This window comes from Callorhinchus milii, unplaced genomic scaffold (assembly GCF_018977255.1).
Source record: "Callorhinchus milii isolate IMCB2004 unplaced genomic scaffold, IMCB_Cmil_1.0 Scaffold2, whole genome shotgun sequence".
Taxonomy (NCBI): domain Eukaryota; kingdom Metazoa; phylum Chordata; class Chondrichthyes; order Chimaeriformes; family Callorhinchidae; genus Callorhinchus; species Callorhinchus milii.
The window spans coordinates 108,003,697-108,029,542 of NW_024704743.1; the positions used below are offsets into that span (position 1 = coordinate 108,003,697).

The window sequence follows — 25,846 nt, forward strand, 5'->3', positions numbered from 1 at the left end:
TGGAATTGAACTCAGGTCTCTCGCTTGCAAAGCGAGTGCTCTAACCACTGAGCTACAGGACTCCATGTAGAGCAACAACAACAAAATTACACTTAGAGAGCGCCTTTCACGTCGGGAGGACGTCCCAAAGCACTGAATTGAACTGAGCAGTGGATTCATAGCATTTCAGCATTCATCTGAAGCTTTGTTCATAGAATTCAATATATTGAACAAGGGTACGACAGAGCCCAGCACCTGCTGTTACTTGCCACGTAAACCTTCAACTCAAATCTATTCACAATTAAAGCAAACTCAAACCTTCGTATGGCTCGTCCTTGTCTAGTAGTTGGTCTTCTCTCTCACCTAAAATAAATTACATAGAACAACTTCGATTTATGTAGCGCCCCTCACACAGGGAAGCATCCCAGAGCGCTTGACAGTGGCGGAGCGTGAACATTGAGCCGGAGGGAGGTGACCGTAGGCATGGTCGAACGGAAGGTCTAGAGATGCGGCAGCATGGGGAACAATTCAGAAATAAGTCATTTGGCCCAACTAGTCCGTGACAGTGTTTATACCCCACCTGACCTTTCCTAATCCTCTCTCCAGTACTATTCCCTTCTCCCTCATGTACGCATCAAGTTTCTTCTTAAATATGTTAATACTTTCTGCTTCAATCACAGCCTCTGGCAGTGAGTTTCACATTCCCACTCGCTGCATGAAGAAATTCCTCCTAAACTCCCTTTTAGAACTGATTAACTCCTTTCCTTATTATTAAATGAAATAACTACATTCATTAAACAATAACTGCCAACAGTTGATGGATGATGGAGCTCAGAAACTGCTTTTCTACAATTAAGTTAGTATGAGAGTTTCACCTTCACTCTCTCCTTGATCAAAGAAATCCTGTGCCATTTGATTGTAGAGGTCTGCATCCACCTGATCAGAGTCCTGCTCCTCCTCCTCCACTTGATCGGAATCATCCTTCTCCGTCTGAGATTCCGCTTCAATCTCATAATCCCCTGAAAAGAGAGCAATAAATATAAAACAGAGAAGGGCACATTTAGAATACATCAGAATAAACAGCACAGAAACAAACCATTTGGCCCAACTGGTCTATGTCGGTATTTATGCTCCACACGAGCCTCCTCCTGCCCTTCCTCAACTAAGACTTCAAGCATAACCTTCTATTCCTTTCTCCCTCACGTACATATCTAGCTTTCCTTTAAATACATCTATGCTATCTGCCTCAACAACTCCTTGTGGTAGCATGTTCCACATTCCCACTACTCTGTGTGAAGAAATTTCTTCTAACTTCCCTATTTGATATATTTGTGACTTATTTTATATTGCTGGCCCCCAATTTGGGTCTCCCCACCAAGTGGAAACGTTTTCCCTATGTCTACCCTATCAAAACCTTTCATAATTTTAAAAACCACTATCAGGTCACCCCTTACCCTCCTCTTTTCAAGAGTAAAGAGTCCAAGCATGTACAGCCTTTCCTGATAGGTATAATCTCTCAGTTTTGGGATCATCTTTATGAATCTCTTTTGAATCTTCTCCAGTGCCTCGACATCCCTTCTATAATGTGGGACCAGAACTGCACACAGTATTCTAAGTGTGATCTAACCAAGGTTCTCTAGAAGTTTACTATAACTTAGCTGGTTTTCATTTCTATCCCTCCAGAAATGAACCCCAATGCCTGGTTTACCTTTTTTTATGGCCTTATTAACCTGCGTCGCTACTTTTAGTGAATTGTGTATGTGTACCCCAAAATCGGTTTGCTCCTCTACCCCATTTAGGTTTTTATTTTCTAGCCCACAAAACACAGTCAATCCACGTTACAGTATATTATGTGCAGTGTTTCAGACGTCTCAACGACTCGATGAGGCTCTGTGTCAAATGCAAGGATTATTATTATTATTCAGTATCCATCATTCTATATGTATAGCTGCAAATTTACCTGGAATTGTTTTTCCTTATTATAGCAACAAGTTGAATGTGTAGCAAAAAAAACACAATGTGTCCCTGTGTTAATTTCTCACCCAGTGATTTATCATCCGTTCATACTTCAGTTGTACACTTGAAGCAGAAGTTTAGCCACGATATTTCTTGTTTGACCAACACCTTCAAAGAGGTGACCATATATTGTTACAGTAAATGACAAACAAAAGTGGTTTCCCTCCTCTCACTTGTGCTGTCGGGTAAACACTGAATATGTGACACCCTCATTTACAGACCGGATGGTACTGTACTTCATCTGACCAGAGTGACTCCAGTTAACACTCTGAATTGGGTTTAGACTACAGGTTATTTGACATTCAAGGCACAGTTGGAGAACATCAGTAATGATAGGTAACCACACCAAGGTTACAAAGGGAAGATCAACGTTTGACTAGCTGTAATATCAGACCAGAATCTCAAAGAGCTTTGCAAAATCCTCCTGATGTGAAAGCGGCTGTATAAATGTAAATTGTATTGTATTCACTTTCACAATGGAACTTTTTTTTGAGGCACATGGAAAAAAGCTTGTAACAAAGCTTATAGTAAAAACTGGGTGTGAGTTAATTACTGGCATAATTAAAGCAGACACACAGGGTCCTCAAGATTGAAAATGATGGGTAAAACGTTCATCTATATTTTAGGCCAACACAAGTAACTGTTTTAGTTTTAAAAACACAATACAAATTTATATTTCTAAACCACCTTTCACGTCAGCAGGACATCCCAAAGTGCTTAACAGTACTGGCTGGAGCCAGTTGAACATAATAATACTTGCATTTGATATAGTGCCTTATCGCGTCTTCAAAACATCTCAAAGCATTTCACAGAATATACTAAAAAATGAATTGACACTATATTTTGTGGGCGAAATACTATACTATAAATATCAAATTATACTATAATAAAAATATATAAACACACACAGACCTAGAGATTCTTCTCGTTCAGAAACAACTTCTTCCGGCTCAAGTGTAGCTCCATCTACAAAAGACACAACAGGCGTATGTTAACACACTCAGTGCTGTGCAGTTTTTCACTACGTTAACAACTTGAGAAACAGGGCTACAGACCTAAATCACCTTCGTTGTCAGCTTCATCCTCTTCCACCTCAGATTCTGCTGGGAAAAAAAATCTTTCTATAATTTTAATGGTCTTTGGCCAGAGCTGGCAGCTAATACAGAGCAAATACAAGGCAAAGTACCTGCAATCTCAGCTTCATCGTGATCAGTGACTTCACTAACTTCCTCTTCAGAGTCTTCTGAAAGTAAACAGATACTCAGCGATGAACTGAGAGCCATGCTCAGTTGGCTTCCTTTGGACTCTTATTAGATTGCATTAATATACAAAGAAAATTCCCCTCTTTAGGTCTTCTGTGCACGGCAGCATTCTCCAGCTGAGAAGGTGACTGAGCTTGTCACCTCTTTGAAGGTGTTGGTATAAGTTGCTCTAGATCGGACTGGAGATGTAGCCTGTGAAACTCACCCTTCTTTTGGTGTGGAGAAACAGAGCAGCCTGTGCCCAGCACCTACTCGCGTAGGATGGACGAGTGGGACAGGCAGAGGGTGGAGGAAGGAAAGAAAGACGTACAAATCCACATCCTATCACTCTGTCAACGCTGTGCCACTGAGCACTCATGTGTCACTCAAGTCAATTGGGTACAATATGCATCAAGAACACTGTGTAGTACAAACCTAGGATCTCTGCTGGTTCAGGCAGTGTTTCCTCTTCCACTTCATCCTTGGATTCCCCTGTAAGTGATGCACACTCTTATTAAGCCTGATCATATAACGTCCACTCAAAACAAATGCTGCAGTCTTCCCTCGCTCACTAACCTGCAGCTTCTGCATGTTCAGTGACTGGCTCCTCTTCCACCTCTTCAGGTTCAGCTGCAAAAAAAACACCCATGTGAAGGAGCAACCTCACAAACACAGTTTATGTTAAAAAAAATACAGGATTAAATTTGGATCTGTGCAAAGGACATACCTGGAGGTATGTCAGCTACTTCAGACTCAGCTTCTTGCTCTTCATGTTCAACCTCATCTGTTGATTCAGAGCAAAATCACCATTATAATAATCATTCTTGCATTTGCTGTAGTGCTTCAGCATGTTGTTGAGAGATCTTAAAGCGCTTCACAGGATTTTACTGTGAAGTGTTGTGACTGTATATTTTATAGGCGAAAGCAGCAGCTAACTTGCCCACAGTATGTCCCACAAACAGCAGTGAAGTCTGTGAACAATTTGATTTGGGGATAGTTGGCGAGGTCACTGGGAGAAACTCCCTTCTCTTTTCGAATAGTACCATGGGATCTTTAAAGTCCAGCTGAACTGGCAGACGGGTCTAACATTCACCCGAAGGGCAGCACCTCCAATGTTGATAATCATAATAATAATCCTTGCATTTGATATTCACGTCTTCTAGTATTCTGTACAGAATATACGGTAAAGTGTATATTTGTGGGCGAAACCTTGTTTGTTTCTGTATTTGTTGGTAATCGCTAAACAACAAATTCAACAGGCCCCCCAAAATAGAGCAACGTTACACAGATCTACAAGAGGCATTGATATTGACTCACTTCTCTACAGTTTCCATCCACACATTTAAGTGGGAGATATTCTACAATTAAGCGTCCCTGGTTTGATTCAGGAGGACTACAAAGGAAAATAAATTATTGTACAGCTTCCTCATGTCTTCAATGACGTCAGTATCAGAAACCTTCAGCAAGTCTCCCCATTGTATTCTTTTTTTTGGTCAGTTGGGTGCTTGACACGTGCAGAAATCCTTCAGTGTGCTTAAGAATATCCAAACCAAACTGAGAATCCCATGCTGTGCTCTCTATAGGCTGAATGTTAACTTGACAAGTGCTCAACAATTTTTTTTGAAAAAAACTTCAATAAAAAAGTAGTCACAGTAAGATAACAACAGTGGGTATGACCACAGTACATACTATCTCTCTGTGACCTCCCTCGCTCGCTGGCCTCAACTCTCCCAAATGAAGTTAAGTTGCCAATTTTAATTCAGTTCCTAGGCAGATGCAAGTTAATGCAAAAGCACCACAAATTCAGTACAAATTAGCAAATCGCCCTCGGAGAGATTACAAGAATAAATGTAACATTTCCATTTCCCATTCCACTGCTGTACCATGGGAGTGCTTGTGTGTGGCTGGGGTTCCAGCACATTGCCCGAATCAATGGTGCAAACTTTACCCTGCATTTGAGGGATGTTACACTTAACATTTTGTGGGTAAAACACAGCAACCAATTGCACACAGCAGTAATAATAATTTTAATAAAAGTATTAATAATTTGGTCATTCAATCCATGACTGTTTGTGGGTCACTGCTGTGCGCAATTGGCTACTGTGTTTCACCCACAAAATACACAATCAATTCTCTTCAGAGTATATTCTGTGAAGCGCTTTGAGACGTCTCAAGGACATGACAAGGTGCTATATCAATTGCTAGGATTATTATAAACATATAGTATTTATCAAACTCGCACTCCCTGTTCCCTCCCCTCAAACCATCACTATCTCTCTTCACCCCCTGCTCATATGCTTCTGCACCCAACAGCTTCTTCAAGTTGCTTCCAATGCCCTCTACAGGGAACTGTGTATCCCAAGTTTCCCAATGCATCTCCAAATCCATATTTGTACAATTTTGGAGAAAATAATAGGAAACTCATTGTTTCACTGTTTAAAGTAAATTTAAGAAATATCCCTTGCTCTGATCGAGATATCCACCCAATCATGTATTTCAGTCATAGATTATAAATATGTGACTAAAAGTTTATCAGGTTTACCTGTTTCAGCAGCAACATCTCCTCCGTTTCCTCTGCCAATTCTGGTTCTAATTCTTCTTCTTCTTCTTCTTCTTCAACTGCCTCCTCTAGTGAACAATTAGTAATGGAGTAACTCAAAACATTTAAATAGTTTTACTTTTTCTTAAATGAAACATCTCGTTATCCCAATTCTGTAAATATAAAACCCCTCTATTAAACTGTCAGCCTGTCAAGCTCTCAGTTGGCAGGAATCTTGCCTCAGAGTCAAGTTGTGGGTTCAAGCCCCAGGTCAGGATTTTGAGGTCGCAAAGCCTAAGCTGATACTCCAATGCAGTGCTGGGGATTTGCTGCAACGTTAAAGGTGGCGTCTTTGGATGATATGTTGAACCAAATTCCTATCTGCCTGCTCAGGTGGACATTAAAGATCCCCTGGCACTAATCAGAAAGACAAGGACTTTCTCTCAGTGTTCTGGGGTAGATTGCTTTAAGTGCTCTGGGACACTACCCTCCGTGAGGGGCGCTATATAAATGCAATTTGTTATTGTTGCTTGTCTTCTGGTCTTGCTAAAGCAGATGTCGAGTTGCCACATGTTCTCATTGCACCTATTCTACTCAGAGAACAAGTGCTGTTTTCATGTAAATACTGCGGGTGGCAATGAGACTCCCAAGAAAATCCAATAACATTGTTTTAAGCTGATCTCTGTTCGTTTTGTTTTAAGAACATTACAGTAGTAGTTTTAATGCTAAAACCTACCTGGTTCGGATCTTAAATCTGCATGGGTCTCACTGGCTTGCAATGGTTCTGGCTCAGGTTCAGAATCTTCCGCTTGTGTTTCAGCTTTTAAAAGAACGCAGTTTATTATAGCAACAACGTGCACAGTAAATAGTCCAGGGTTATAACAAGAAGTGATATTTATACAGCAGGGAGAACGCCAAGTAGCTGGACAGTCCAAGGTTTGCACAGGAACCTGGTGTGTGGGGGGAGAAGAAAGATAACAAAAGGCAACAGTAGTGAGGTGAGCCTTGAACGAGGCGACAGGAGAGTTATAGAGACTCCAGAGACCGGGGCAGATAGGCTGAAAGCCTGACAGCTAATGGTGCGGCAGGTAATGTAAGGCTTGTAAAGATCGCAAAGGTAGAGTGGGACTACACCATAGAGGGATTTAAAAGTGAAATGAGGATCTTGAACTTGATCCACTGGGGAATGGGGAGCAAGCAGAACCAGGCAAAGATAGGGGTGATAGGGCCGTGGGCCTAGTACGAGAAAGGACACAAGCTACAGAGTTCTGGATGGTCAGTAGTTTATGAATGGAAGAACTTGGTAGTCCAGTAAGCCAAGAGTTGGCATAGTCTAGCCAGGACATGATGAACAACAACAAGAAGATTACATTTGTATAGGGCTTTTCACGTCGGGAGGATGTCCCAAGGCCATGGACAATGTACAGCATTTCAGACCTGAGCTGGGGTCAGGAATGGAGAAGGGAGGGGAGGGGAAGGGGGGTGACTGATGGCATGATTGAAGAGGAGGGTTTTGAGGAGGGACTTAAGGAGGGGACAAGGCGGAGTGATTGGAGGATGGATTTCCAGAGGTTGGGGCAGAGTGGTTGAAGGCTCTTCCACCAATGGTGGGTCAGGTGGGTTGGGGGCCGTGGAGCAGGCCAGAGCCAGCAGAGTAGAGGGAGCAGGCACGGTGGTAGGGGGTTAGGAGGTCGCAGAGGTAGGGTGGGACAAAGCCATTGAGGGCTTTGTAGGTGAAGACCAGGATTTTGAACTGGATCCTTTGAAGGATAGGGAGCCAATGGAGTCGGACGAGAAAGGGGGAGATGGGGTCACGGAGTTTGGTGCGGGAGAGGACACGGACTGCAGAATTCTGGATTATCTGCAGCCTGTGGAGGGAGGAACTGCGAAGGCTGACAAGCAGGTCGTTTGCATAGTCGAGCCTGGAGGTGATGAAGGCACGAACAAGAGTTTCAGCGGCGTGAGGTAGCAGCAGAGTTGGGCGATGTTACAGAGGTGAGGTAAGGCAGAGCGGATCATGGCTTGGATGTAGGGAAGACAGTTGAGGGTCGAACAAGACACCGAGGTTCCTGACTGGCTTGGTGAGTTGTAGTGTGCAACCATGGAGGTTGATGCTGCCAGAGCCTGAGGTGCAAAGGCCTGGCGTGAGGATGGCCTCAGTCTTGTTCACATTCAACTGTAGGAAATTTGTCCTCATCCAGAACTTAATGTCCGACAGGCAGTCTGTCAGGACAGCAGTGGTCCTGGAGTTGGGTGTCATCCGCGTACATATGGAAGTTGACCCCATATCTGCGGATGATGTCACCACGGGAGAGCATGTAGATATTAAAGAGGAGAGAGCCAAGCACAGTGCCCTGGGGGACGCCAGATGTGACAGTGCGGGGACTGGAGGAGAAACCATTAGAGGCAACAAAGTGGAGATGGTGAGAGAGATGGGATTTGATCCAGGCAAGGGCACGAATGCGTAGATTAGGGTCTCGGCAGCCTGAGAAAAGAGGTATTGATGGAGGCGGGCAATGTTATGGAGGTGAGGGAAAGCTGAGCAGTAGAGAGCAGAGATTTTAAAGAATAGTTGGGAGTTGAAGAAGACACTGAAGTTCCGCATTGGCTTGGTGAGGTGGAATGTTTATGCATGTAAATTGATGCTATCAGCGCCTGAGATGAAATGGTGCTTAGGGGAGCCAGGCAGGACAACTGTTTTGTCGACAGTCAACTAGAGGAATCTAGTCCTCATCCAAGACTTGATGTCTGACAGACAATCAGGCCAGCTAGCTTTTGTCCTGGAATCGAGGGAAAAGACAGAGAGATAGGGTTGGGTGTTATTGTGAAAGTTAATCCCATGCCTGATGTGTCCAAAAGTTCACACTCGTTCAATTTACATAAATTATCTGAAAACAAGTTAACTGTGTAAAGTGTGCCCTTCCTTGATTGTGTTAAATCACATCTCAAATGTCACAGAAAAGTTCTGGTTATTTGCTCAGTGCGGTTTCAGAAACCTTATTTGATGAGGTTTGCGCACAATTGTACAGGCAAGAGAGTCACTAGATACAATCTGTAATCCTCTGAAATCCAGCCAAATCTGTATTTCTAAAGTTTGTGCATCAACAAAATGTAAATTTGAATCGTAAGCACGGCCTGAAGACAAGACATGATTTATGCTTCAGGGGGGGTTGGGGGGTGGGAAATTATTCCTGAAATGTCACGAACATATTAAGGGAATCTTAATCCAGTTTTAATTTTATATTAAAAAAAGTTGCACCTGTCAATTGACTGTTCTCAACGGGCTCGATAGCTATTGTGGGTTACAGACACTGAGCCCAACATGGAAACCGTGTTAGGTGTCATGTGAGTTATAGCAATCTAAAAAAACTTGGTTCACGTTGTTCTAGAACTATTATCTCTCACTTATCGATGATGTCAGCACACTGCACCACTGGGTAATGTGACACATGTTTACACCCAGGATCTCCTAACCATCCATAGTTTCTGATTTGGAGAGAGGCACCAAGCAGAGGCTTCGCAGTTTAATGTAGATAAGGACTCAAAAGTGGAGACACCCCTGGACACTCAGCCTGCAGTGGCTTTTGTTTGAGTGGCAAGATTTTCAATCAGGAATCGGTGCAGAGAATGCAGGTGAAAGAGATTATGTGAATGAATTAGTTTCATATCATTTGTATTTTGAAGTCTTTCTAGTGAAACCGGATTGCATTTTTGGCAAATTAGTTCCTTCAACTCACCACATCTCAAAATCCATTCTGCAAGTTTATTCTCAACAGCCCAAATACACCTACTTCATTCTGACCAACAGTTTCTACTGCACCTTTGATTGACTAGGTGGACAATATCCAGTTGAGATATATTTGTAATGTACATTTTTGTGTACATGTCCATTGCTACCTTTTACATTTTTCCGGATTTGGTGGGAAAAATCTTTGCAATCCTCCCCAAAGGTCACAGAAGCATTCACCGGTAGCCTTATAACCATTGCTCGTGTAGTTCTGTCCAATTTCAAAACCATGTTACAACCCTTAGAGGAGTGAAATGTAGTGATTTCTTCAATATAGCTGAGAGTTACAGCCTTCAGATTCAGTTTGGGATGGACAGCAATGGTATACTTAATTAGCCAGCAAAAGCATGAACAAGTGGCCTTATATGAACCAAGAGGAATCTTATTTCTGGTGGTTATCCAGTGACCTTGTTGGAAAGTGCACAGAGGATGTTGGACGGAGATCGAATTAAGTCTCAACTGCGATTCTCTTCCTCCTTGGTCCAGATTTTATTTTAATAAATGTAGGCTTTATATAATGTACTCTGAGATGAATAAATGCAAGCCGCTGTTAAATTGGACAGAATTTGAGTAGAACTTGAGAAAGTATTAAAGCTCTACGTTCAAAAGTAATTACCAGTAGAGTTCCACAAAGTTTGATTTGGATCCCTTTCGCTGCGCACACATATTCATACATGTATTAAAGATTTAATATTTAAATTAATTTCAATTAAATTGGACAGATAATGGAAAATTAGCCAGGCAAACCTGTTGTTGGTAGCAGTACTGCTGTTAGTGATGCAGTATAATGGGATTGGTGGAGTTCACAATATAGCAGATTGTATTTATCCTGTGGAAGGAATCTATTTGATCATCTTAATCTGTTTTCCTCAATGATTGTTTTCTCAGATCCAACTAGAAATTGTTTTTGGAAACCGTATCCATCGGCACAGCTTAAAGGGGACTTTATTCCAGTCAGCTCCTGCACAAAATCTATCCTTTCTAAAACAAGTGATCCCGATGTGTGAGCAGTGAAGAAAGTGATTACTGCAGTCAAAAACTACTGTTGTTATGTAAAGTGTGGGCGGGATATAATGTAGCAACAATGGACAGTGAAATTAATTTCTGTGCCAATCGCAGATTTTCACGCAGTGCAGTTTTAATCACAGTGCACTAATCCCTGCTATGTGTTGCACCTGTCAATAAATGGACTCCCGACAACAAAACTTGAGCTTCCTTTTAACACATAGATGGTACAGCTCAGAAACAGACTATCCAGACCTGCTAGCATTTATACTCCAAACGAGCCCCCATCCTCAGTCCTATCCCTCGGCCCATATCCCGGCCCTTTGCCCATATCCCTCAACTTTATTCTCTCTTACCCATGTGTCTGTTTTTTTTTNAATGTGCACATGGTTCCTGCTTCAATTGATTGTGGTAGAGAATTCCATTTTGCCTAATCTCCGTTCTGGACATCATTTTATTATATCGATTACACATCGCTCGCTCACATTGAGCTACATGGTATGATACGGCATTGAAACAAATCATTTGGCCCAACTGGTCAGCAATGTTCAGTAATATAATATTCCACACAAATTTCCACCTTTTCTATTCCCCTCACCTAAACCTCTCTATTCCCTTACCCTTCAAATATGCATCAAGTCTTCTCTTAAATACATTGATACTTTTGCTTCAACCACAGCTTCCTACAGTGAGTTCCACATTCTCTTAAAATGTGTCCTTCCAATATACAATTTGCAGATGTGTCTATCTGCTTTGGTTCAGTTTTTCATAACCTCAATTCTTCTAAGAGACATTAGCAAGATTTGGTAACTGGTTGAATAAAAACCCAACCACTGATTTTCTGAAAGCTTTGCACTTCTACAAAAAACAATGCACTGGGGCTACCTTGTTCAATCTTGTCCAATGATACTTATTCCATTATTTTATAATAATGGTTGTTTCTCCACCCCCAAAGAGATCCACCTGAATCATCTCAAAGTTAATGAATTTTTGTTTTTAAAAAATTCACTACAAACACATCATGTGCTCTCTCTCAGCTCCCTCAGTTGAATTCTTTACCAAACAGCTCTCTAATTCCCTCTTGCATTTGTTGGCACAATATGCTTCCATTGCCTCCCCGTGGAGCATCTGATACACAAATCCACCGCTCTTGTGTTTTACACTTGAATCTCAACATCCTCTGAGCTAGAGATCAGTTCCAGAAATTCAGTTCAATAGTTTTGTGCAGTATCAACCCATATGGTTCTGTCAAGATACATTACCTGTCTCTAAAGGTATATTCACAGAGTGGTGAACTGGCTCTTCAGTCTTCCCAGCAGGTGCAGCAGGAGCAGCTCTTTCTTTCAATCCTGTTTTCAAATGTTGAAGAATCTCATGAAGTAATTGAAATTGCATCGAACCCAGCAATGGTCGTGTGGGAATTGTTAAATGTAAAGTTGCATAGTTCCTTTCAAGCAATTGTTTTGAACAACTATCCTGAATGCACAGAACTCATTATAAAGACAGTGTTGCTGTTGATCAAAACTATTCAACAAAAATTATTTTAAACTATTGTCCAAAACTTCCTTTCCCAAGGTACATAATATAAAGCAAACACTAGAAGTAATTAACTGCATGAATGTTGACACTTTGCATGACCGACTTGGTTCAAAAACATTCCTCTGGTACATTTATTCAACCATTTCCTGGGGCACAACTCAGCAATATTTCACTCTGTTGGTGAAAGGGAACATTGAGAAAATGTGCTTAGATAATGCATTGCAAGATGTATCCACTGTTCTCTAGCTGCAGTAACCAATTACTTGTCCAGCTTTTGACACTAATAATAATGCCAGTGACTGAAGTAGAAATTACAGCGAGGAGATGAGATGTAAAGAGGCAGGGAGCTGCTGTAGGCTAATCTTCACTGGATTCACCTTCTATTTTCATTTGTCAATTTTATGGTGAAAAACCTGAATGGTTGAGGGTTAAAGCAGAAATATACATTCTCTGTCCATCATATTAAAAGATTATGGGAAAAGAGCAGGGAATGGGTGAGAGGAGATAACTGTAGTGGGGTAGCAAGTGTCAGTCATAGACATGATAGGCCATTTGACCTCCTTTGATGGGTGTAAATATTTCTTCCACAGCACTTCAACTTTCATGAGGATCAGCGACTTTGCGTGTGAATAATCTCAAAGTAGTGGAAAATGAATTAGAAAAGAACTCCTAAATATTTTTCCCAAGGAAAACAAAAAATCATTCACAAAGATATATATCTTGCGACCCACTTTTTTGATGGTTGCTCAGTCTTTAAATGATTTGAAAAGTGTCACATAAACCACTTAAATTACCATGTTGATCGTTGGCCAAATGCATGTTAACCTCAGCCACAATTCCACCATTTGAAAGCTTTTCAATAGTTTATTTTAAGTTTTCACATTGTGTAAAATGCCTACAGAAACTCACTCAAAATTTCCAACGAGATTTAGTTACATCTACATTTTCGCAGCATTTACTTTCTAACAAACAAAAAATGAACCTGGATGTACATTAAAAGCAACAGAGCACAGGGATTCAATTTGATGCAATTTTGCCAATCATTTGGAGATTAGCTGGAGTTTGATCACAATTAGGAAAGCACAGGAAATCAAATGTCATCCAACAATTTTTCAAAAGTAGCCTTGATTTGATTTTGTTTCTGCACAAGATGCGAAGCATCAGGACTGCCTGCACTGACCTTCAGCGGGCAGCTGTTCACGTAGAAAAAAAACAAATTGATCACTAGACCAGTGTGTTGCTCCTTGAAAGTAAGAAAGAAAGCCATTTGTAGGACAATGTTGCAGGTAATTGGTTGCTCCAATCACCAGCAAGATAGTCACTACACTTGGCATTAAATCCTGTGAAGTGCTTCGAAACATCCTCCCGACATGAAAGGTGCTATACCAAATGCAAAGATAATTAATAAGCTAAAGACAATCAATATTAGAAACGTAAACCAAGGGAATGGGTGTCTGTTATACATAATAGCCTCTGTCTCTTGTGAGTTAAGATTTTCTAGCACAAAACTAAAAATAATTTTCATCCAAATGTTTTCCTCACGAGGACCTCAGCATGAGTGCAGCTACTAAGTCAAAGCCTGCTTTATAGTATTACATTGTTGTGATCAAAGTTCAACACTCAACAGCGAGCAGCAATTTTACCTGCAAATTCATCTATTAATTTCTATCATTGTGATTTAAATCTACTTTTTGTCTATTGAATTGCCTCTCATCATGGGAACACAAACTTGAAAGCATTTCTTCGCCCATACATTTACATGTTTTAGCTCAGTACATTAACCACTAGCCACATGTGGTGAATTGGGAATCCAGATGTAACTAAATTGTAGTTTTAATTAGTAAATAAAAATTGAGTGATAGAGACCATCTTTGGGCATGCAATCTCAATACTCATATTCGCATGGCAGAAGAATGTGTAATTTGACAATTTTTTCCATTGGTTGGTAAAATGATAAGACAAAAAACAGCGTGTGCAAGTATGGTTGGGGGTGTTATCTGCTAAAATGGTGTGTAACATGGTGAAAATGCCAGATTTCAGCAACATGGAAACCCCAGCAATACTGTATGGAGAGGGCAGCTTAACCAACTGGAATAATGGCTCCAGACCAGCAGAAGAAAGCAAGTAATGAGCAGCTCCAACAGGACACGTCATGGCAAAGGGCAAACAGCATCCGACCACATTCTAGATAGACAGCAGAGGCTGGCGGGTCTGCTGCATCTCGTAAAGATAAAAATAAAGAGAAGAGCAAAACTTCCAAAGAACTTCAAAACTTTGATGAGAGAGAAAGACAGCAAAGTTTTGCAGCGAATGTTGGTAGACATTTGCTATGCAAATTCATGTGAAATACATTTAGCTTTATGGCGGTTTTCTACTAAAATTAGTGCATGTGGCTAGAACGGCGTCATTGTAGCCACACCTATGTTTTTTTTCCAGCAATTTCTATTGGACAACACTGCTTCAGCTGAAAGTTGGTTTGCCTCTTGGATCAGTCTTCCTTCTTATTTTCTTTGCTATGGAAGTACTCTACAACTTGTTGAAACTGCTGCTTAAAAGCAAATCGTCACGAAAGCTTTACATAAAATAGCCATTTATAAAAAAGGAAAAAGTACACGTCATGTGTTAGAAGGGCCATGTCCAGCATTTCCAGATAAGCTGCAATTTCTAATCAACAGAAGTCCTGCAACAAGTCCAGCAAAAAAAATTAAACGTTTTAGTTAAGCTTTCTTTCAATAGTAATGCAGTATAGTTCGTAAACCCCACTCACCATTTTGATTAGGAAAACATATACTGTATTGGGGGNAGAATTATTGCTGTTTATGGGTCATCTCTAGTATAAACGTGAGGCAGCATTTACCTACATAATGGTCATTTCCTCATTTCTAATTAACCTCATTCTGTGAATCACTTTATGAACTTCCATTAATCTGAAAGAAGCTATTGAATAGCATTTGAGAGCGCTTTTCACATCGCAAAAGTGCTTCACAGGATATACAAAAGTACAGTAACTATTTTGTAGGCAAAATAATTTATAAGAACCAATGCAGTCCACAGCACAAGAAAGAAGTCAACAACATTCTGGTATTTAGGAAGCATTTGTACAGAAACAAACAGTCGAGAGTCAAAGATTGTTATTTTATTTGGGTACAGATTACCCACAGTTGTAAGACTCGTGCAGCCATTTCCAAACAGTATTTACCACAGAAATTATGCAGTGAAGGTTTTCCAATAGTTTGTAAAGAAGCCTTCAAAGTCTACAAGGTTCGGTAGGGTTCAAGGTACATTTCTGGCAAAGTTTTATCTTAGATTATAAAGTAAGATAATGCCAAGAATTATTACAAGACACTAAATCTCACAAAAGTGCAACAAACGTTATGCATTGCAATAGAATGGTTGATTGACTGACCGCACGATTAAACGTGCTTGGCGAGAGCAAATTTTCAAAAGTGCTTTGAATCAAGTACCAGATCAATTGCTTCTTATTCCTCCAGTCATTTAGACTACCTTCATCCTGATGAGCATTATAGATAAATGCAACAAAGGAACAGTTTTATCAGAAAGCCTGCGGTCAACAGAGGAGGTCTTATAAAAACACTGTGCAACACCCTCACTTACCCACAAGTTTAAGTACACTGATGTTACGACCATATAAAGGGAACAAGAGTGCTTTGTTCATAAGAATGGGGGATGAACAAAATGAGAAAGAGCTGAAAAACATTCATTGCATTGAAAGGAGAAAGTAATTGTGTAAGTAAAACTTAATTTTTTTTAATTCCATGTAGTAACGGAATGGATTCTTATTGAAATGCATTTGCTTGACAGTACATACTGCAATTTAACATATCCTTCCCAACTTCATTAACTACTGAGTAAGTACAGATCTTGTGCATCTACTATTACAATAAACATTGAATTGTGAGCATGTATTATAAAAGCAAAATGCTGCAGGGATAGCGAGTAAAAGTGGGTATTTAAGATTCAGAAGGCCCGTTAAGTCCATTTTGTCCTAAAAATTAAGATTGCACAGAAATTAAAATCATTCTCAATTTGGAGGCTGTTTTTTCATAGAAATATTAATCTTTGCAATTCATATAGTGCTTTATCAAATCTTCGAGACATCTAAAAGCGCTTCACAGAATATACTGTAAAGTGAATTTACAATTACGCAAGCAGTGTCCCACAAAAAGTCGTGGATTGGAGTGACAATTCATTATTATTATTTTTTGGAAGGAATTATTATCCCTGGAAAAGCGATCCGCCAATCGACTAACAACTGGGTTCTTAGTTACTGCTAAATAAACAGAAGTGTGTGGAAGAAGGAAACTCTCCCAACATTTCACCCTGCTGGGAATCGAACCCAGGTTTCTCGCTTGCAAGGTGAGTGCTCTAACCACTGAGCTACAGGACTCCACTCCAAAGTTCAATATGGAAATTGCAATTAAAAGACAAATGGAGAAAACAGGGTTAAGATATGGGGTTTAACCTAAAGTATATTGGATTTATATTACAGTAATAAAAATGGATGAACACTTGAAAGAGGTTAGCCCTATAATATTAAGTTTTGCTTCAGCAACACATTGAGCGAGCTAAAAATAGCAGCCAGTGAACATTAAAGCCAGTGGCGTTAAAGAGCAGATATAATGGGAGAACAAAGGGAAGAAGCCTGGATTACAGTATCTTCTCAAACATTCAGGAACTATAAAATATACAAAGTACTTACTTCTAAGAAGTAGGTATCCTTCTTTCCCTCACCCCCCTTCTCTGCTCCATTTAATTTTAAAATGCAGTGCAACAAAGATGCTACCTTAAGACTTTAAAGACCAAGCAAATGAGGTGCCGTAATGACAAAAGAAGTGTACATACCCCTATAGACAATATATTGAGTGATGGTATAAATCATGTGAATAAATACTTTACGAGAGATGCTTATATTAAAATAGTTACCCAAGAATTCTGTTTTAATTCAGTTTTTTTTTAAAAAAGTCGCAAAAAACAATAATAGCATTAGTTTTTAAACCAATAATAGCATCAAAAATTAAATATTTAAGTGTCCTATGCATTCCAATCAACAAAGGCGATATCCCAACATGCACAAAGCTTTAGTTTTGATTAACAAAACCAATAGTTGCTCGCTGTTCAATTCTAAAGTGCAATCATAATGCTATTGTACTTGAAGCACATCAGTTATTCCAATACACTGTAGATGTGATCTCCTGGATGCCTGTCACAATGCGGGTCCAGTTGAAGGCGGTAGACTGCACAGTGGTGGCTTTCCACGTTTTTCGGGGCATGTTCAATTCCTGCGACCTTTATCTTTCTCCTTTGTGGTGATTTTCATTTTCTTGAGAGGCCTATTGAGTACTTTCAACTCTTTACTTTTGACTTGCAACTTTTTTACTGCTTTAGGCTCCTTATCAACTTTATTAGCCTTCTTCTTGGACTCCAACTTCCCCTTTCCTTCCTCATCCTTATCTTTCTTCCCCTTTTCTTTCTTGGTTTCAATTTTTCTCACCGGCTTTGCTTTCTTCACTGTATCTGCATTCAGCTCCGCCCTCTCTCTCCTGGTTTTCTTGGGCTTCTCTTCCTCAGTAGCTCTTATAGTTGTGGGTTTCTTCTCTTTACTCATTTGGATTTTCTCTTTTGCCCTTTTAAGCTCTATCAATGTTGTCTTGACTTTGTTATTGTTTCAGGGAAGAGTAAAACGTAAATGAAAACTTTCACTTTGAAGAAAACTGCTCAAGGGTCACAAGATGATAAAGCTATTTTACGCTCAAAGGGAATTTAAAAAAATAAAAAGAATTGTGGGGAAATGTGCCAGCTGGATCCGAACCCGGCTTGAACTGAAAAACTGTTATTTCCAGAGTATATTATAGATGTGAGAACAAACAGCCCAATGATTGGAAATCACACTCACAAGGATCAGACTTCATAAGGATGTGTGAAGCAGCAAGTGGAAATTGCAGACTGGTAATAGCTGGTGATGGGTAGGTGGTGGGGGGGGGAGGAGGAGTAGGAAAGAGGGGTATTTGAATGAGCAGAGTAGAGTGGGGTGGTTACGATATACGTGGAGTAGTATAAAATGTGGTTCATGGCCGAAAATAAGTCAAGATAAAAATGCTTAATTCATCAGTGCTGATTGCTCTCTCATCTGAAGAAGCACAGAATCCAGTGGTGATTAAAATACTTTCGTAACATATTTGGATTATTGGACAAAAGATGTGTCATCAAAAAAATTGTCTTCCATGGGGCCAAAAATGGAAAGGCATAAATGGAAATAAAAGCTTGTAAACCAGTATTAGATATGGAATTAGGTTAATAAAGAACTTCCAACTTGATGAGAATGTGATACAGTGGGCACGGAAAATTGGTGTTGCAGTCTTACCCTTGTATTTTTAAAGCCTGGAAGACCATATTGATCCAACAAGTAAAAGAATGTACAATTCGCATACTATCTGCTGTGCAAATACTAAGAAATCTCTGCTGCCAAGGATTCAAAATTCATGTGGAGTTAGATTTACATGGAATGAATAGCCATGTATTAATGTTTTAACATTTATAAATATCAAGTTGCACAGCTCTCAAACCAGCAAGTGGTGCCATAATCAATACATTACAAGTACAGCATCTACAATTAAATTCATGGAATTTTATTAGTTATGTTTCAAAATTAACTCTTCACCTTAATATCAGGAAGTTTATGAAGTTTATCATGTCACTTAAACTAAAGAGCATTGTGTTAAAAAGACCTTCAGAAAAAAATTCGGAGGGGCAGAGCAAGTGGTCTTTCAATTTAGTCTAGATTAGGAAAACTATTTTCTTGTAACTTTTTTTTGGTTATGAGGAAAATCAACTTCCAAATCAAAGCAGAGTTCCTCAGAAACATAACCAAAAAGACAACGGTCTTCAACCTAACATGAGAAATTTCAGCCCCGCCACCCGTAACAGTAAATGGAATTCCCCACCAGTAAGCGTTCTGATCATTTAGAAACCGCACTACGTATTTCAAAGAGAAAACAAAGAAATATGAAGCCATGTTTGTAGCAAATAGTTAGGTAACTGCTGCTGGTGTACAAAATGCATGAAATTAGTTAATATTAATAGGCTCTCAAACCCCAGAGTTATGGTTAAATCAATACGGAATTCGGTGAAAAGCAAAGCACGTCATCCACTTCATCAAACTGTTCTCTCTATTAGATTACCACCTCCAAACGAATGCTGCCAGGTTAATGGAGAGCATAGTGCAAACAAACACTGTGTAAATTTGCTTGTAAAGATCAAATCCAAAACATTCCGAACACAGCAACATGCAACACTTTTGAGGCTTTGATCAACAAGTTCCTAAAAGCAGCATCTTCCACACTTTCCTGTTTATACAGTTTTAAAGTTTGCAATGATCATTTTTATTAAAGTTAGTAAATGCACAGAAAACAGGTTTCGCAAGAACTACTGCATGAACCAATACAGCTCAGATTGATGCATTACTCAACAAAATAATGCATATCTGCTCCCAACCCCAATGGTCCCATTACTCAAACGCCTTAACCCAAATAATATAACTGCATTCTTTCTTGACCACTTGAGATTTTTTTTAGTGTTCTATGCATATATTGAGAGGTGCAATGTATATGGTGCTCAGAAAGTCAAAGATTATCAATTTTCTAATGCTAAATTCCTAAACTGGGATTGTGAGGAACTAAGCCACCCCCAGAAAAGCTCACTGGCAAAATGTTTTGAGTGGTCAACTCCAAATAATGCAATTCCTCTTCTGAATGGATGGAGTCATCATGAATCTTGTGGTCATGAAAGTTTGAACTCATACCCACAGATTACCTGGATCTAGTGTAGCAAATTGAGATCAGATAAGATTGCACGGATTAATGTGATGCCTAATAGAAATCCGTCTACCCGTAAGCTATTAAGTTCTGAAAATATTTTCATAGTAGACAACTCAATGTTAGCTAAATAAAAGAAAAAAACTACTAGCAGTATATTCAGAAGGTACAAAACTCTGATCTAACCTGCAATTTTCACCATCACCTCTGAAAGGAATTCCCCCACTGGCGAGCTAATCCTGGAGCAACAGTTGGCACTCAACATCTAAAATATCAAACCTCTGGGATCAGCCAGATGGACATTCTGATAAACTCTACATAGGAGTTGAACTGCTTCCTCTATTAATATTTCAACCCAGCACTAAACTACTACCTGTCACCCCATCGACTTTGGCTTCAATGTTGAAGCACACTTTACAAACGTACTGATTTTACTGGTACAGCGAACAGCTGCACTCATCGTCTGGTCAATCTAATAAATTTGATATTGTTGTATCATCTTTTATACTGTAGAAAATATAGTAACCAATGGGGGGAAAATAGCAACTAAGCCACTGCTTCAAGATCAACAGATACATCCAGATATGACTAATAGATATATCCAGATTACAACAAAAATGACTGGCTACATCAATCCAATCAGATATCAGCACTGAAGATATCCATCCCAACCACAAGATTAAACCCTGGCTAACTAATTAGTTGCACATCAGATGTCAAGATCAATACCAAAAATAGCTGAAATTTAGCTAGTTTTTTTAAATTATATAAAACCTCCTTTGGGATTTCCTGAGATTAGTGGAACACTGCATCTGCAAATCAGAGGTCTTCATTTCAGTAAATGAAATGGATATGCTCCAATAGTTGGTCTGTTTGCAGAATTCATTTCTGCCAAAACATAGCCTGATCCGTCTGTGTACAAACCAGCTACATTCATATACCCTTTATAGTCATTTCACTGCGTGCCAGTTGCTGATCAAGCAAATACTTCCTTCCTGGAGTTCATGTAGCGCTTAAGCAACTGGAACACATAACGGCACATTTCACAGTCAAAATGCTCAGTTACCCTTCTGCTGAAACACCTTGCAAAGCCCGACACAATATTTAACTAACTAACGTACAGAAACTTCCCACAACTTCGAATATATACATTTTTTAAATTATATTACCAATCAGAATTGGCACCATCACAAATCATAAAAATAATCCAAATAATTAAATGACAGTCTATTTATCAAACGGAACCTGGAGGAAAATGCTTCAAAGAATTCTCTGCACAAGGGATTTTTCTTAAAAAAAGAAAATGCATAATTAAATGCCCATATTCATGCATTCTATGCCTTCACACCAACCAAGCTCAGCCAACAAACCAAGCTTGCACAAGATACCTTTTGCCTTGGCTTTTTCTTTTGCTTTCAATTTTCCTCCTGGTTCCTCCTCTGATAGTCACAAGAAGGAAAGACATTCTAAAATAGTCTAAAAACTCATGTTATACAAGATAGTTACCCAGTACCATTATTACTCGCTCAATGGTAAATCATAACCTACCATAAACATGGTCACAAACTGAGGCACACCCATTCAATTAAGTGTTTAAGAATAAGGCCAAACAGGATCCTGGTTTGGCTTTGACAATGCAATGCGCTTTATCCAATTGCAAGATTATAAATTCACACAATGCCCTAAAATGATCCAAATTGTACTCAGAATTGTAATACTTTGTTGCATTTCCTTCAGAGTTGATAAATGCATAATCATTTTAATATAAATAATAATCCTTGGATTTGATATAGCGCTTTTCACGTATACCATCCATAATTGGTTGGTGAGTTGATTTTAACAGATTGATAACAATGGAGCTAGGTTAAATTAAATAGCCGTCAATCAAGGACTGATTCACAAGACAAATGTTCAATGCCACAGCTCTGGTTTCGCAGATACTGTCATTGAGAACAGGGGCAGGGAAAGTCTACCTTCAGCATATCTGGATGCACGTTGATGTGTTAAATATTGAAATCATCACTAAACTGGCTCAACTGTGTACTATTGTCCTGTAACAAGAGGACACCAAAGTAGCTCATTGAGTTTCCCCAGAGAATAGCTGGGTCATATAGTCGCGTATGTGTGTGGTGGTGGTGGGGGAGGGGGGAGAAAGAGGAGAAAAAGAGGTGGTTGAGGCCTCAGAGCCTTAGGTTTGGGGGGGGGGGTGTCAGGAAAGGGGTGGTGAACTGCATATGCTCACCTCCTAGCAGAGATGAGCAAGTGCAGTTGTCAGATGAAGACAGTTTTCTGCTGATTACACCTCACACCCTCCAGTCGAATAGCTCCTGATACTCCACAATGAAACTCACAAAAAAAGATTGGAACTTAAGTGAATGCCTGAGAGATAAGCTCATCTTGTGGAAACATAGCGAGCTCAAATACTCCAAGGCTGCTCCAAAATTAACCTTTGAGTCATGTCAATGAAAAGATTACAACAGAAAGCAATTCTTCCAGCACAGCATATAAATGAACACCCTTCTTCAAATAGTCTGCTGCACATATTCCGGTGTGCATTAAATGCTATCTACTCAAAGTGGACAGTGGACTTTGAACAAATCACTAACAATGCACAAATTCTTTTTTTTAAAAAACAAACTATTGTGACATGCTGAGTTCTGGCTAAATGCCGCATGCTGAGGTTTAAACAAATAAACCAAATGATGAAATGCAAAGAGCAGCTTTATTAGTCAAACTTTTGCCAGAATATCTACATGTTAAAAGTGACGGAGCAGAGAAAATATTAAAGAAATACCTCATGCCAAACAACTGAATTCAGCCCATTTAAGACCTTTACATGTACTGCAAAAAGTATTTTCAAGATCCCAGATCCACATCAAGTCTTGGGGTAGAAAAACACTTACAATTTAAAAAAATATATAAAACATATGCAATTATGAGTTACTTCAAGACGAATACCACAACACACCACTATGCAGGCAACTTTTTTTTTACCAGCGTATGACACCATATGCTGCACAGACTTTCAACTCTATAATAAATTACAGGACTTCTCAGTCAATAACAGCCGACTAAAATAAAATCAATGTTAAAAAAGACTCCAAGATGGATACGTGGGTGAAATGTGAATCACATACATTAGGATTCAAGAAAAAAACATGCATCAATTTTCATCAGTAAGAAATAATGCCTTAGATTAATTAACAGTACAAAGTGGATTACTTGCTGCTGCAGGTTAACCTGTTTAAAATGATGCAACACATAGAAATTGGGAGACCTCTCTCACATCACAGAGCTTTTCACCAAATTGTGAGACACGGTTGACAAAAATGTATGAACCAAGAAAGAAAGGTTCTTTAATTCAAAGATTTCAGATAAAAGGCTTATTTTACAGCTGTCCCCCTCCTCATGAATTTACAGGCGCTGTCATCCATTGCTGCATCTGCTACTTTCACTTACACAAACAAGCAGATCTGCTCAAATGTTAACAGTTTGATATAGAATCTAAACGGACCACAACTTCAGTTTGCCATAGATGCAAAATCATGCAAATGATGAAAACTATGTGTACGGAGTAAGCAATGGTGTAGACTCATGGGGAGTATAAACACTCACATGGACTGGTAGGGCCAAGTTGCCCATCTCCATGCTGTACATTCTTTGTAATCTTTGAAGTATTAACACAAAAAGTTGATCCAGCCCATCTCCTATGTACCATGCTGGGTGTAGACTATTTTTCATCATTTATCCAGGTATCCCACATTGACAGCTGCACTCTACTCTAGGGTAAAGCATATTGGTACTTATTCTGCCGTGGCACAGGCTACTTTGAACTTGTGATAAATTGCTATACAGGCTTCTCCAAATTTTCCAGTATACCAATGCAGCCGTGTATTCACACAAACCTGCAAGTCTCTTTAACATCTATCATTAACATATATTGAAACTAAATGGTTGCTGAAACGTTTCACAGAAAGCTGGGGTTCAGGCTGAAGCAGTTTCCTCCCCCCCTCACAGCAAATAAAATTGAAGTGAAAGTAGGATACTGTTATACAAGATTCCAGAAACCAAAACATAAACAGAATTAATAGTTTTCAACAAAAAATGACAATGTTAATAAATTTACTAAATTATACAGATGCCCTTTTACCTGTGTGAAAGGATTAAAATACATTCCAGCTATCAAACAATGCAGAAAAGTGGATTGTACTTGCAACATAATGAAGCAGCTATTTTTTTATATGTATACCCAACTGCATGCTTTTATTCCATTAAATTGAAAATAGCCTAATGAATGCATCGAAGAGTAATTACAATGACCCAAGGCATACTTCAACCTCTAATAAATTAACACTAGTTATGAGAGCAAATTCACACATGCAGATATTTCATCAATTTCTGGGATAAGCGGTTTTGTTCTTTTGGGAAAGTAATTTATCCAGAATATGTAAAGGGATTTATTACATTTTTATTGTGGTCGGTCCTTCTTGAAAATCATACTTATGAAATAACTCACGATTAATGAATGTGTGAACGTTTGGATCTTTAGTAAAATGATCCCTTAAGTTGCTGTTTGTTTAATTCTCCACTGAACTGTATCACTCTGACCCTCCACATACAGTACAACAAACACTGCATTCAATTTGTTTTTCAAAATTAGGTCTGAAAGCATCCATCACATCATTACACACTGGACACATGCAGCATTCTTCCAAGTAGGGCAAGGAACATTTTAAAAGAAAAATGAGATTCTGTTACATATTTCATCAAGCTTTTGCTGCCCGAGGCTGCTCTGTAATATTGCAATGATTGCTAAAAAAGTTCACAGTTTTTTTGTTTTCTTCCCCCTTTGTCTCATTTTTAAATCCTAGGACAAGAATGCCATTTTAGGTCTATTATCTTAATTGATTAAATCTGCAACTGCTCTCTGATACCTGGCAACAATCAGTAACTATTCAAATTAAAATCACACTTAGAATAGAATACAAATGTTGCAGAACTACATTTATTTTCCTTTCAGCTTTGGAAATGTCTAAATTGTTGCAGATTCTAAAAACAAAGATAGGCCTTCCTTTTTAAAAAAACAAATCAAGTCCAAAGAAAAAGTTTTGATGTGAGTGCTCAATCAAGGAAGATACTGAATAATATGCCAAGGTTTGAATTTACCTTTCAAAAGAATGAGTAATGCAACTAACCGTGTGCAATTCAAAGCTGTTTCTTCACCTATGAATAAGGTCAACCAAAATCTAATCTTTACATTTTGTTTATTTTGTATAATTTTCAAAGGACCTGGAATTAATTCAAAAATATTACACAATATTAGACATGCCCATTTAGTCAAGACAGTTTCTAAAGCAAAGGTACAAAACATGCAGATTTCTCAGAGTATTATCAGAAAATAGTGATTAAATTGCTCATATACAGCACAAAAACATAATACAACTCAGTAAATTATTTACATTTAAAGCTTCAGCTATACAAAAAGTATTTATCGAATGCAGCAAGCATGCAATCTCCTTTGTATTATTCATGGACATGTAACCATTTCAAGCTGAAGTTAATACAAATTGGTAGCGCTTCATCATTAACAAACCAATTTGACATCAAATACTGAGAGCTCTCTACTGGTTAACACACCAGGTGCACAAATGAACAAATACATCAATCCGACTGCACAAAAGCAGACAAAAACTAAAATTACACAAATGTGTAAGTGTTTACCTCTCTCAGTGTATACAACCACAGAAAGATATCTACGGATCTTAAAACCCATCTAAGTTACAACAAGTTTTCATAGCAGCAAAAGGTCTATTTGTGTTTGAATTAACTAAGATGGTTGACAATATTTTGCTACCATCTATCAGGATCATGTTTAGCATCACAATCCTGGACAGGTGTTGTGCTAATT

The 25,846-nt window shown here is 39.0% G+C and overlaps 2 protein-coding genes across 5 annotated transcripts in view; both read right to left on the reverse strand.

The window, feature by feature from the left end:
• unm_hu7910 (un-named hu7910) overlaps positions 1-17,397 on the reverse strand; it is a 41,193-nt gene extending 23,796 nt beyond the window's left edge. The window contains exons 1-10 of the mRNA XM_042331677.1: positions 17,303-17,397; positions 5,779-5,846; positions 3,964-4,020; positions 3,813-3,866; positions 3,672-3,728; positions 3,182-3,238; positions 3,051-3,095; positions 2,908-2,961; positions 855-998; positions 298-342 (exon numbers count right to left, since the gene is read on the reverse strand). Coding sequence (XP_042187611.1) covers positions 298-342; positions 855-998; positions 2,908-2,961; positions 3,051-3,095; positions 3,182-3,238; positions 3,672-3,728; positions 3,813-3,866; positions 3,964-4,020; positions 5,779-5,846; positions 17,303-17,397 — 676 coding nt within the window. The remainder of the gene's footprint in view (positions 1-297; positions 343-854; positions 999-2,907; positions 2,962-3,050; positions 3,096-3,181; positions 3,239-3,671; positions 3,729-3,812; positions 3,867-3,963; positions 4,021-5,778; positions 5,847-17,302) is intronic.
• asph (aspartate beta-hydroxylase) overlaps positions 17,328-25,846 on the reverse strand; it is a 44,691-nt gene continuing 36,172 nt past the window's right edge. For all 4 annotated transcript variants that reach the window (XM_042346886.1, XM_042346887.1, XM_042346884.1 and 1 more), the window contains 2 exons: positions 21,327-21,377; positions 17,328-17,779 (listed from right to left, as the gene is read on the reverse strand). In XM_042346886.1, coding sequence (XP_042202820.1) covers positions 17,400-17,779; positions 21,327-21,377 — 431 coding nt within the window. In that variant the 3' untranslated portion in view covers positions 17,328-17,399. The remainder of the gene's footprint in view (positions 17,780-21,326; positions 21,378-25,846) is intronic.